This window comes from Physeter macrocephalus, chromosome 1 (assembly GCF_002837175.3).
Source record: "Physeter macrocephalus isolate SW-GA chromosome 1, ASM283717v5, whole genome shotgun sequence".
NCBI classification, from domain to species: domain Eukaryota; kingdom Metazoa; phylum Chordata; class Mammalia; order Artiodactyla; family Physeteridae; genus Physeter; species Physeter macrocephalus.
In genome coordinates this window covers 90845322-90857646 of record NC_041214.2, presented here as the reverse complement: position 1 = coordinate 90857646, position 12325 = coordinate 90845322, and the positions used below count along the sequence as shown (strand labels likewise).

The following is a 12325-nucleotide window of genomic DNA, read 5'->3' as shown; positions in this document are numbered from 1 at the left end:
TACTTCTGCATGTCTCCTTGAGGTCTCCATGGAAAATGAGCCCTCTTACTCTCCAGCTGAACAGAAGATATTGCTGGGGTCCTGGAAATGTCCAAACTCACTGTGAATGCCAGTGTTGATGGGAGAAAACTCATGTAACTTTCTCCATCCACTTTAAAAGCAAGTTTAGATAATGACTTTTGATGGAAATGGCCAAGTGGGAAAATTGTTTTACTAGCATTATGTCACATGCTAAACAGAGAATTTAAGAACATTGTGTCTTTCATAAAGCAAAAATGAAACCTTAAGTGTCTAGCACAGTACCTGCACGTATACATGTAGACCAACTATATGTACTTAGTGATCATTAACAACTATTTACCATTGACAGTTTGCAAAGCATTTTTACTTATCCAATCCTCATGATAAATTACAGAAGGGATTCCTTTATTATTAGACCATGCTAGTAGAGAGAGAATGGCATACAGCTAGATTCTGGTGACAGATTTGGGGACCCAGGGGTTCAAGTGGTCACGAGATTCACCTGATATCAAGGAGACAGCATAGTGAAGAAAGTAGACTGAGAATCACAATATCTGGTTCAAGGTGTTAGCTGTGGGGCCTTGAGCAAACGTCTTTAATATTTTTGTTTTCAATTTCCATATTTCTAAATTATCCTTGCACAGGTGACAGTTTAAGTTTCTGCCCTATTTCCCCTCCTGAAGATCTAAGAATCTGTGGCTTCTCCACAGCACAAGCAGTAGTGTGCAACTGTTTGCTAAACAAGTGAATTTTGCTTCAGAAGTTAATAATAGGTATAAAGAATAAAAGTTACTAGGAGGCTAACGCTAGGGGCTTATTTGTATGTAATAAAGCTATAACAAGCTGTTGCATGAACTTGCCCACACCAGGAGGAAATTAACTGAAGCCTCGATGACCATTTGTCAGGGATTTAGTTAAATCCGGCAGTAGTTATTAACTGCCTACTATATAATAGGTACCAAGTGTCACGGGGTGTCAAAGATGAATAAATCCTGGTCCTTGCTCTTACGTACACAGGATAGGAGGCTGAAATGTAAACAGATGCATCAGTAGAGGTATATGCAAGGTACAGAAGTGGTACTGTGGGTTTGAAGAATGAGTACGAATTTGTCAGGAGCCTGAGGAAAAGGGTGGTCCAGGCAAAAGGTACATTTGGGATATTACCAGTAGTAGGTATCACTGTAAAACAGATTCCCTCTTCGGGTATGAGAGTGAGAGAGACTTTTATAGATAGAAGTGCTTTCAAAAACCAATTTTAAGCCCTTCAGAAATCCCTAAGATCTTACCATCTTTGATAATAATTCTCTGGGAGGTCATACTCGGGCCAACTGCTTTACATAAAATATGCCCAGTTCTCTACACATGATACACTAAAACACCAATATATGTTATATAGTCATAGAACACATTCGTTTAAACAACTTTAGGCAGAAGGAAAGCAAGAATTAACAGATTTGAAAAATGATTAAGGGAGTGTTAGCTCGTAAATCAAATTCAACTTTAGTGTAATGCTTAAATTCTAGACTCCTAAAAATAATTTTTGAGAGGGGGCCTCTTACTCTAATAATTAAAACTTTAACCAAGTCTGTCATTCTTTGTGAGCTTACCACATTTTTTTCTTCACAGCACTTATCCTTTGCTTGTGTCACACTTAACATAAGTTCCTTGAGGGTAGAGAATACCTGTCTTGCTCACTGTTGTTTTCTCAGAACCCAGAATAGTACCTGACACATATTAGAGCTTTCATTTCATTTATTCATTGAATGAATGAATGAATCTTTAGCTGAAGGGATTGCACCACAATATGAGCACTAGATACACTCAAGTTGTGATTTGGCTGCATGCCCTTTCTACCTAACTAGGCTTTGCAATTCTGCCCTATTTTCCATGTGGTTGAAGGCCTTTATTTTTAAGGCACTTGACAAAAATGCCACCATTAGTAAAAAGTAAAGATTTCTGGACAATTCACTGAACTCCAAGGGTGGCAAGAAAAAGAGAAAAATGTGCACCAAGTACTTCTTTGGCTTCTTTAGCCCTGATCCTAGGATCCCTACGCTTGGTCAAATAGAATCAGATTCTAATTTTCATCTTCAATGGTATTCACAAATACTAAATCCATTATGAACAACCTGTACATTGTCTCCACAGATCCAAGAAAGGACCGTAGAATAGTGACAAAATGCTGGAGAATAGTTCCTTCCTATTCTACAGCTAGTACCTATCAGGAGACACTGAATTCATCCTTTCAGAGGTTAGGGGACAGTCCATATGCTTTTCACATTCTGGGACATCAGAAAAGGTTTTGTGAGAGCGCTGGGATTTGGGACTAGAATGACCCTACTGAGACGATGTTGAGGCAGTTACAATGACTCCTAGTGTGAAGATCAGAGCTCCTGAGAATGGGCACTCTTCCTCTTCTTTTTAGCCCACTCTCCATTATCACTACCGTTATCAAGACTTACATTGGAATTTGTTAACTTTGAACTTAACCAAGAACTTGATTTCTCACTTTAGACAGTGCTTGCTCAGTGTGACTTGAACTGATCAAATTAAAAACCTTGGCGTCATCTTTGATTTCTCCTTCTCTTTCATTTCCTATTAAGTCACCAAGCCTATTGAAAACTTTTCCACTTGTCTCTCCTTTTTCACTCTTATTGCTAAAGGCTTATCAATTTATGTCTGGACTACTACAACGGCTTTCTAAGTAGTCTCTAGCCTCTCTCTCCTCTAATTCTTCTTATTTACCATTACTCTATGCAGTTTTAAAAACATCCGGTTTCATCTGGTGATCCTCAATTCAAAAAAAAAAACACCCCCAGGATACCCTTACACCCAATGATTTCATAATGTATAATGGTCATTCCTCAGCCTGGAGCTCAAGACATTCTACAGTCTGACCCCAGCTCTTCTAAATTGTGTTACCATCATCTATTACTACCATTATCATAAAGGAACGTCAACCCTCTATTTTAGTCAGGTTGCTGTACCTAACATTCTCTGAATATACCACTCAACCTCCACATTCTGATGATGCTGACTTTATAGGGGGTTAACATTTTGAGGATATTTACAGAATTATTCAAATCCTATACATTCTTTAAGATCCAAATGAAGTTTCTTCTCTTCTAGGTCTTTCTCTACCATTTTGGGACTTCTTTCTACTCTAAACTTCTATGAAACTCACTGTCTATTCCATCCATTTTGCTAGGGTCATATTCCATCCTAAAATTTAACCAAATTCTCTCGTTTCTATGCCATGTGTATGTCTTTAATCAAATAAACAGTAAGCTCCTGGTAAAGGTCCCCCAAGGATTTTTCTAATCTCATTTGTTCTTCAATCAAATTATTAACCCTTAGTTAACTCAACCCATAAACATTAAAAATGTTTCTTTGCATGTAAGGATGCCCATCCTATATTAAGGGTAAAAGAGGACAATCTTCTTGGATATCATATAATAATCTTAAGAATTTACTTCTGCATATGAATAACAACTGAATATTTAGGAATACACAGATGACACAATTTTCTCCCTTGCTTTATTATTTTGTATTTCTGAACTGTACTTCTGAACTTATGTGTTCAAGGGTTGTGAACTGTTACCTCCACATAAAACAAGGAATTAATTTATGAATACTGGAAGTAAGAAATTAAAATTAATGGACAATTCTGTGAAAATAGCTTAGAATTCATTTAATATTTAGACCTAAGAAATCTTTCTATAAAATCTGAACATGTCAAAGAGACTATATCTGGGCCCTTTAGAATCTGTAGCCCCAACACTTAAAAACCAGCAGGAAGAGGTTCTGGGACCAGCAGAACACTCTTTAATGCTAAAGCCTGCCCAAGCACTAAATACAATGACACCAGGGAGGTGACTTGTATGACGTATCAGTGACAGCACACTACGCAGTTTTCTAAGAGTTAAAATGTGCTGTTTACATAGAAGGAAATGATACCAAGAAGTTACGGAGTGCTAGTTTAGAGAAGCACAGACCAACCTAATTCATATTATTTATAGAATAGAGAATGTTCTCAGCTAAAGTGCTGAAAAAAAGAAAAAACTGGTCCAGAAAGGCAGAATTATAACCAGTGCAAGATTTATAAAATCCATCATGTTCAGGGACTTCCCTGGTGGTCCAGTGGGTAAGACTTCACGCTCCCAATGCAGGGGGCCCAGGTTTGATCCTTGGTTGGGGAACTAGGTCCCGCATGCATGCCACAACTAAGAGTCTGCATGCCGCAACTAAGAGTTCGCATGCCGCAACTAAAGAGTCCACGTGCTGCAACTAAAAGATCCCACATGCCACAATGAAGATCCCACGTGCCTTGACTAAGACCCAGCGCAGCCAAAATAAATAAATAAATAAATAAATATTTTTTAAAGTCCATCATGTTCAAATATAATGACAAAAAACAAACACTTCTTTATTTAAAAAACCAAATTTCCAAAACTAAAACTTCTTTGTTAGCATTTCTTTAAAATAAATAAATAAATAAATAAATATTTTTTAAAGTCCATCATGTTCAAATATAATGACAAAAAACAAACACTTCTTTATTTAAAAAACCAAATTTCCAAAACTAAAACTTCTTTGTTAGCATTTATCAGTCTTTTACTTTTTAATGGTCTTAAATGCATTTGTGACAAAAATAAAGTGCCAAAGTTTTAAGAAACCATATGCTAACTTAGGATGTTATCTATATTTTCTTGGACCAATCAATGATTTTTTAAAATACAGATACTGGCACTTTTTCTCTTCAAATAAATGTTTATATGTCTCACCAATAACACCAGCCTGTAGCATAGAGCATCCCACATAAAAACACAATACCATTAAAAACCAAACAGGAATCCTGAAAGAGAAAAGAAACTCTAGTTTTAATATAGTAAATTGTACCCAGAGACTCCCTTCCCATTAGCCTTTATAATAACCAGAGAATCCTTCCAACCTGCACCCTTAGCCCAGCAGACTAAGAATAAACTCTAATTGATAAATACTAAATTATTATTTACAATACTTTCAATATTTTCCTAGTTACACACAACTTTCTTCTCTTAGCAAATGTCAATTTCTTAAGATGACTTGTTTTTAAAAGTTCCAGTGTCAATATATTCCAATAATAAATTTACTATTCATACAATTTATTATTTCACACATAATATAAAACTTTAAAGAAATTTAAAATATATATTCAATGTAGCCAAGTTCTATTCTTAAAAACAACTTTTCTTCTGAGTTTACTTCTCCAGAAGACCAGTCCTCAAAGACTTCTGGAGTCTAGCAATGTTGGCATCCAGTGCTGCAAGGCCATTTCGGAAGTCTTGTTCATCACGAGAAGTGAACGTTGAAAAAGAAGAAGTGCTCCAGTCAGAGGTTAAATCAGAATTTAAAAAGCTACCATCAGAGACTGCACTACTTTTCACTTGAATGCTGCTGTTCTGACAAGTGGAGGGGCCATGACACGCAGCCAATTCCTCTGGCTCCTCAGCAGCAGGAGGGATCTTGCAAATGGCTTCCTTTATTTTCTTGAGGAGTTGCTTGTCCTCCATATCAGCTGTTCTGGAAAGTTTCTCAGGTGCAACTCCTTCCTCTTTGGAAGAGGAACAAACTCCAGGTGCACACAATTTATTTTCTTTTTCAGCAACAAGTCCACTGACCATCTGTGGTGGAGCAACACTGATCTGTGGCTGGGGGGATAATCTCTTAGATAGTGGTGATTTCTTTTTAGAAGTGCTTCTAGCAAACGGAATGTAAATTGTCTTATCCAAATTACACTCATCTTCTATTAAAGTTGTAATTTCACTCTCCTCATCAGAATCCTGTTTTGAAAGGGCAGAAATGATTCCAGGGGCTGATGCTTCCACCATGTTCCTAGCATTAGAATGTTGAGGGCCTTCAGAGGGCAGAACATTTTCATAGGGTCTACCTGGCACTGTGTTTTCCTCATTGTTAATTGTAGAAAATGGCTCTGAACGTGTAATAATAGTGTGAACTGGTTTTAACTTATTTAGATAGCTCATTATGGAAGTGTGAGCAGGGATTGGGTCATGTTGAGGTTGTTTTTCATAAATGTTCAGAAGTGATTTCGTAAGATTATTCCCAGGCTTGCAGCGAGCAGTGTCCATACTAAGATCTGAGAGAAGCTTTGCCATACTGGTCTGTAAAGTTCTGTTAAGAAGAATTTAGTACACTAATTATTTCTCTGTACACATTTCTTTCATTTATTTAAATATACCTCATCTTTAAAAGAAAGTATTTGAGGCAATCACCTGGTTCTTAATACAGGAAAAAGCAACTAAAAGCACAAAATCACAGAATATGCTCTGGAAAGAGTAAATTAAAATAAGAAATGATAAAAGATCTTGGTCTGCATCAAATCGATTATTATTATATCTAAAAATAGAGGCTCAGAAAAACTTCTCTCTTAAGGTACAGAGATGCTTTATTTTTGAGCAACATTGCAAAATGGTAAATATACTACTCATTTGTTAGTGGATTCTGTTAGTAATTAAATTACTTTCCATTCAAAATATATATGCAAAGGACACTGGAATAATGCTGGGTATAAAAAAAGGATAGTTAGAGATAATTATCTAGTATAATGAGGTAGCAACAGTTAGGCTCCAGGAAAAGTGTGATATAAGGAAAACCACACAGGGTTTGAAGTCAGACAGAAATGGAATCATATCTTCACACTATCGCTAGCTGTGATCTTGGGCAAGTCACACAACCTTCCTGAATCTCAAACTCTTCAATTGCAAAATGAAGGTAACTACTTCAGAATTAGAGTGAACATTAAATAAGATAAAATAATAAAACATAAGGGTAAAGTGCCTAGCACAGTTTCAGGCTAAGTGGGTTTTTATTTCGTGGCAGCTTTTATTAGTAGTCCTATTAAAACTATTTTATACCAAGGCTTTAGTCTATTTGAATTGAATCATAATACACTCTTAAATACAGATAAGAAAAAGAAACACACCAATTCTAAAAAAAGATACAAAGAACATCAACAGGTAATTTAAAAAGACTACAATAAGCCAATAAGCATGTTTTAAAAGTTCAACTTTTATCAGAGCAATTCAAATTTTTTAAATGTGATTTTTTTTTTTTTGGCCTATCAAGCTAACATAGGAAAATAAGAACATCCATTGTTAGAGAAGCTTGGAGAAGCAGGTATTACTAGTGGGAGTGTACACTCTCCGAGCAGACCAGCAACATATCAGAAGCCTTAAAGATTTGTATATCCCACACCTTTTGACCCACCAAGTTGCACTTCTAGAACTTTATCCTACTGATATTCACCAAGAGGCTGTACCCAGAGATATATTTACAAAGATGTAATTTATAATAGAAAATAAATGGGGTTAATATCCTCAAATACTGTGGACTGATTTAGGTAAACTATGGTCTTACTGCATCACAGCCATCTATAGCCATGTTGTAAAGATTATTTATTGATAAGAAAATGTTCATTATACTAGGTTAAATTTAAAAGATCAGACCATAAGCAATACAATAACAATATTATTTTTGTAAAAACAGTTACACATATCCAAATAAAATACTAAAAGGAATCTTTATACGAAACCGTTAGCAGTGATTATATCTTTGGATATAGAATGAGTGATTCTTTCCCTACAAAAGGAAAAAATAGTTTTTTTCCAACCTGCCTTTCACTGTCATCTTAAATATGCTATGTTTTGAGTTCTGATTACCATTCAAGTGGCAATGGCTCCAGCCACTTTTTCCTCATACCTCTTTCAAGAAGCTAATGAGCTACTACTAAAAGATTAAAAAATTTGTATAGAAATGTATATTTAAAGAAATGCTGTAATGAATTATGATCCACTAGTTAATTCAACAAGACTGCAAACTGCGATTTTTATTTTTATTTATTTTTAGTAAAGAAATACTTATGTTGAAGTTCCTTTCCAGACTTAAAAATGTTATCTCTGCTGTGCACAAAATCTGCAATACAGAAAGGAAGGAAGGGACAATGTAACAAGAGTTTAATCTCTGGAAATTAACAGCAATCACTAAGTTTCTCATGTGTAAACAAAACGTGACTCACCATTGTCTTTGAAATTAAATCTCTGTAAGTAAAAATATGCCAAAATTTAAAAGGAAGCAATACAAGCACCTAGATAGCTACAAAGTAGTGATATGTGTGTTTCTATTATATGAGACTCAGCTAAACACACTGATTTTTAATGCTTGGAAAACTGGCACATTTTCATAATAAGAAATGTAAAGTTCTTTCTTGGCTATTTATAAATATATACTAATTTAAATAACTATCAGCACTTGTAAGAGTGCTCTCAGAAGCTATTAGAAGAATATTTACTACTTATATACTGAAAAATATATTAATTTTCCTCACATTTTAATGGTTTTATAACATGTATTCTAGTAAAACCTTTAAAAAGTGATAAAGATGTATTTCAAAACTATTGAAGGTTGAAGAAAGAAATGGTTTAGGAAATCTGTTTAGAACTTGTATGTGAAACTTCTAGTTCCATTATCCCTCCCCAGTAGTCTGAGAAAGGCATTAAAAAATTTTGTGAAATCTCTGAGACTATTTAACACACACACAAAAATATATACCTATCTGACGTGTATGGCTGTAGGGAAAAGATATGGGATAGATGAACATGAAGATTTATCTGTATTGTCAGATGTCATTGCTTTACTCTCTGATGTCAAAAGTAAAATTTAAATGGTCACAGCTAGCCCAGCTATAGTACTGGAGATGTTCCTAGTTAATTGAATTACATAGGGTACCACCAAACATATCATAAATCACCAGTGTGGGTGAATTGTGACAACTGAGCTCCAAGAGCATTTTTTGTTGTTGTTTTGCTCTTTAATTTAAAGGGCAAAACAAAAATTGCCATCAGTGAGTATATATACTTAGCATTTTGAAGCTAGTACTGAATCTTCAGAAAATGCAGTGGTAGAACTGTAAGACACTGTGCTAAGCCTGCCTACTATGTTTCTACAATCATTTAGAGTCTAGTTATGTCTGACTAATAGGTGAAATAGTAGTCATGAGGCAGGATTTATGCTCAGCATAAAAAGAAAAGGTCCTTAACAACAATGGAAAAAAACTGACAGGAAAGTTCTTGAGAGGCTTAAGAAAAGGAGAACAAAATGTCTATATCTAATATTTTAGACACAGTCTTTTCTAAAAGCAGATAATATATAAGAATTAATGACCTTTCTCAGTTTCTATGTTAGGGTAAATGTTAAGAAAAGGCTCCAACTGGCAAACGAATCCATTTTTGTTCCTAATAAACACTGGAAAAGGCACACTGTGTGTTATTTGGGAAGTATGAGCAGGTACTAAGATATCTTCTTAAAAATGCAGAAGAATCTCTTAATAATGGGTCATCTTCTCTCAGAGAGAAACTGTCCTTTTCAAAACAGGAAGCAAGGCTAAAGAGGGAATCTGAAGTTTTGGCTGAAGTCCAGCTCACCTCCCAACTAGGTGTGAAAGTCAGGTATGTGCTTTCATTTCTTCGGGCTTCCATTTATGCTAATTTCTAGAATAACTGTACTATTACTTACTCTGAAAACTGTTCTTACATTTTTGCTATCAATTTTCCTCACAAATGTACCACACATGTTAAATAGTATTTAGTCCAGTTTATCCTTAAAAAAAGATGTTATTTCCCTTCATACATTATCAAAGAACTAGAATAGCTTTTTGCTTAACGATGTGGATATTTAGCAACTAAAATGATTAAATATTTTTGTGTGTGTTTCACACTCATATATTTGGACCACAGTATACAATAAATGTTTGTTGAATAAATGAATAAGCAAATGAACCCATCCATTTATCCATCCATCTCCCCGGGGAAAAAATGCTAAGGTTTACGTAGACTAGGTTAGGCACGGAGTCGTCACCAGGAATAAGCTGTTTTAGTTAAGACCATGCCATGTATGAGGGTGAAAGAAAACCTGGCTAGGAATTAAGAGATGTGAGTTCTAGTCCCAGCTCCGTTATTAACTCTCTATTAATATTTAACTTACATGGCCCCAGTTTCCCCAACCATGAAAATGCAGATATTTAAATCTTCCCTCCATAGATGAGGACAAATGAAATAATAAAGAGAGGACTTTGAAAAAAATCCAAGTGCTTTATAAATAAAAGATAACATCAGCTTCTAATGTCATGCCCATAAAGGAGCTGGGTTTAGTAGTATGAAAAAGAAACTGAGGGAAGAAAACTCCCAGGGAGCTAGACCTTCTGCTTGGGGCCGACAACCATGCCCCTTAGAATGAGGAGATGCTGCCAGTGACACCTAAGCAACCACTCATGGAACCTGACCATGTTACCTTGCTGTCCCGTTTTTCTTTTCCAAACTGACTATATACCGTATACACTTTAATACATATATTAAACAAATATGTATTAAAAGTTATTTTTTAACTTAAAAAAAGTTTACTGATATATAACTTATAAACTATAAAATATGGCCTTTTAAAGTATACAACATAGTGGGTTTTTTGTATATTCATAGAGTTGTACAACTATAACCTCTACCTAGTTTCAGAACCCTCACAAGAAACTCTGTGCCCATTAGCAGTCACTGCCCATTCTTCCCCTCTTCTCCCAGCCCTTGGCAACTACTAATCTACCTTTTGTTTCCATGGGTTTGCCTATTCTGGACATTTCTTAGAAATAAAATCATGTAATATGTGGCTTATTGTGATTGGCTTCTTTTACCATAAATATTTTAAAATAACAGAATTTTTACCCCAAATTACTACTCAGAAAAAAGAAGACGCTTTTATTTTTCTTTTCTAAAGACTTTCATAAGAAGGGACATTCTCCTAATTACTTCACTTTGAACAAGAGTGGTATAAACCAATTTTTAGAAACTCTGACTAGAACCTAATTAATTATAATACTACATGGATACAAGAAGTATATTTTGTTTTGTTCACTGTTCAATAAAAGTTTGAGTGAAATTATTCTGTGAAAGATGAATGAGAAAAAAAGCGATATTTCTATATTAACAATAGCTTTTATAAAGTCACTTCAAATATGTTTATAAAACAAAATTAATATTATACATATTATTATTTATATATATATTTCATCTATTTCCCTAAAAGGTTATAGTTCAAAATTGGGAAAAAAAGTTTGTAATTCAAAATGGGTCTTCTCATTTGAAGTACAAAGAAGATAGTTTTATATTCAGGATTGTTTTATGTTTAGAACTATGAATTTCCAGGATCATTCAAAGGCATGGTCAGATCTGATGATATCAGGCCTAAAATAACTGACTTCTCTAGGATTTAAAAAATTAGTTGAAAATCTAATTCTTGTGAACCATCTCAAGAGAAAACTGAACTTTATAAGTGCATATCATTTAAAAATTGAGTGAGGTGGTTTTATTTATGTAAGACATGTTAAGGAACAAAGGGATCTTAGAAGTTGCTGCCAACTCCCTCATTTTACTGATGAAATGAATGAGGCTCAAAGAGGCTAAATGACTTACCCAAGATCTTATGAATGACGGCTTACTGTGCTAAGTGCTTTTCATGAATGATTTCTTAGTCCTCCTATCAACCCTAATCATGTCCCCACTTTACAGGTAAGGTTTAGAAAGGTTAACTATCTTGCTCAGAGTCATACAGCTAATACATGGTAGAGCTACGATTCCACTCAGGTTTCTCTGGCTTCAGAGAGCTCTTAACCATTTTGCCAAATAAGTCTTTAGCTCCTCATCAGAGGCCTTTTCACATGGTTTAAAAAAGCAGTTAGCCATGTTTGGAATTTAACTTAACTGGAACAGAAGAAAACATCATTAGAAATTAGCAAAAACATTGAGAAAAGGGTAGGGGTAAGAAAGCAGGTCCGAAATTATTTTGAAGTTTATAAATACATCTAACAAAAGGCATAAGTTATTCAAATGATGTCAATATTACCTGGTTAATTCTCTTAGTCGAGTCACCTCAGCATCACGCTGACGTAATGTTATTCCCAAAATCTGATTTTCCTTTTCTGCAGCTTCTAACTTAAACCGGGAGCTTTTCACATTGACTAAAGCTTCCTCCAATTCTAAAACAACAAAAAAGTTTTAGTTTCCCTATTACTTTTTAAAAAGTGACCATGGGCTTCCCTGGTGGCACAGTGGTTGAGAGTCCGCCTGCTGATGCAGGGGACATGGGTTCGTGCCCCGGTCCAGGAAGATCCCACATGCCTTGGAGCGGCTGGGCCCGTGAGCCATGGCCGCTGAGCCTGCGCGTCTGGAGCCTGTGCTCTGCAACGGGAGAGGCCACAACAGGG

The 12325-nt window shown here is 35.3% G+C and overlaps 1 protein-coding gene across 1 annotated transcript in view; it reads right to left on the bottom strand.

Moving 5' to 3' along the window:
• Positions 1-4885: 4885 nt before the first annotated feature.
• CCDC14 (coiled-coil domain containing 14) overlaps positions 4886-12325 on the bottom strand; it is a 42903-nt gene continuing 35463 nt past the window's right edge. The window contains exons 13-14 of the mRNA XM_024120306.3: positions 11965-12097; positions 4886-6192 (exon numbers count right to left, since the gene is read on the bottom strand). Of these exons, the coding sequence (XP_023976074.2) occupies positions 5262-6192; positions 11965-12097 (1064 nt within the window). The 3' untranslated portion in view covers positions 4886-5261. The remainder of the gene's footprint in view (positions 6193-11964; positions 12098-12325) is intronic.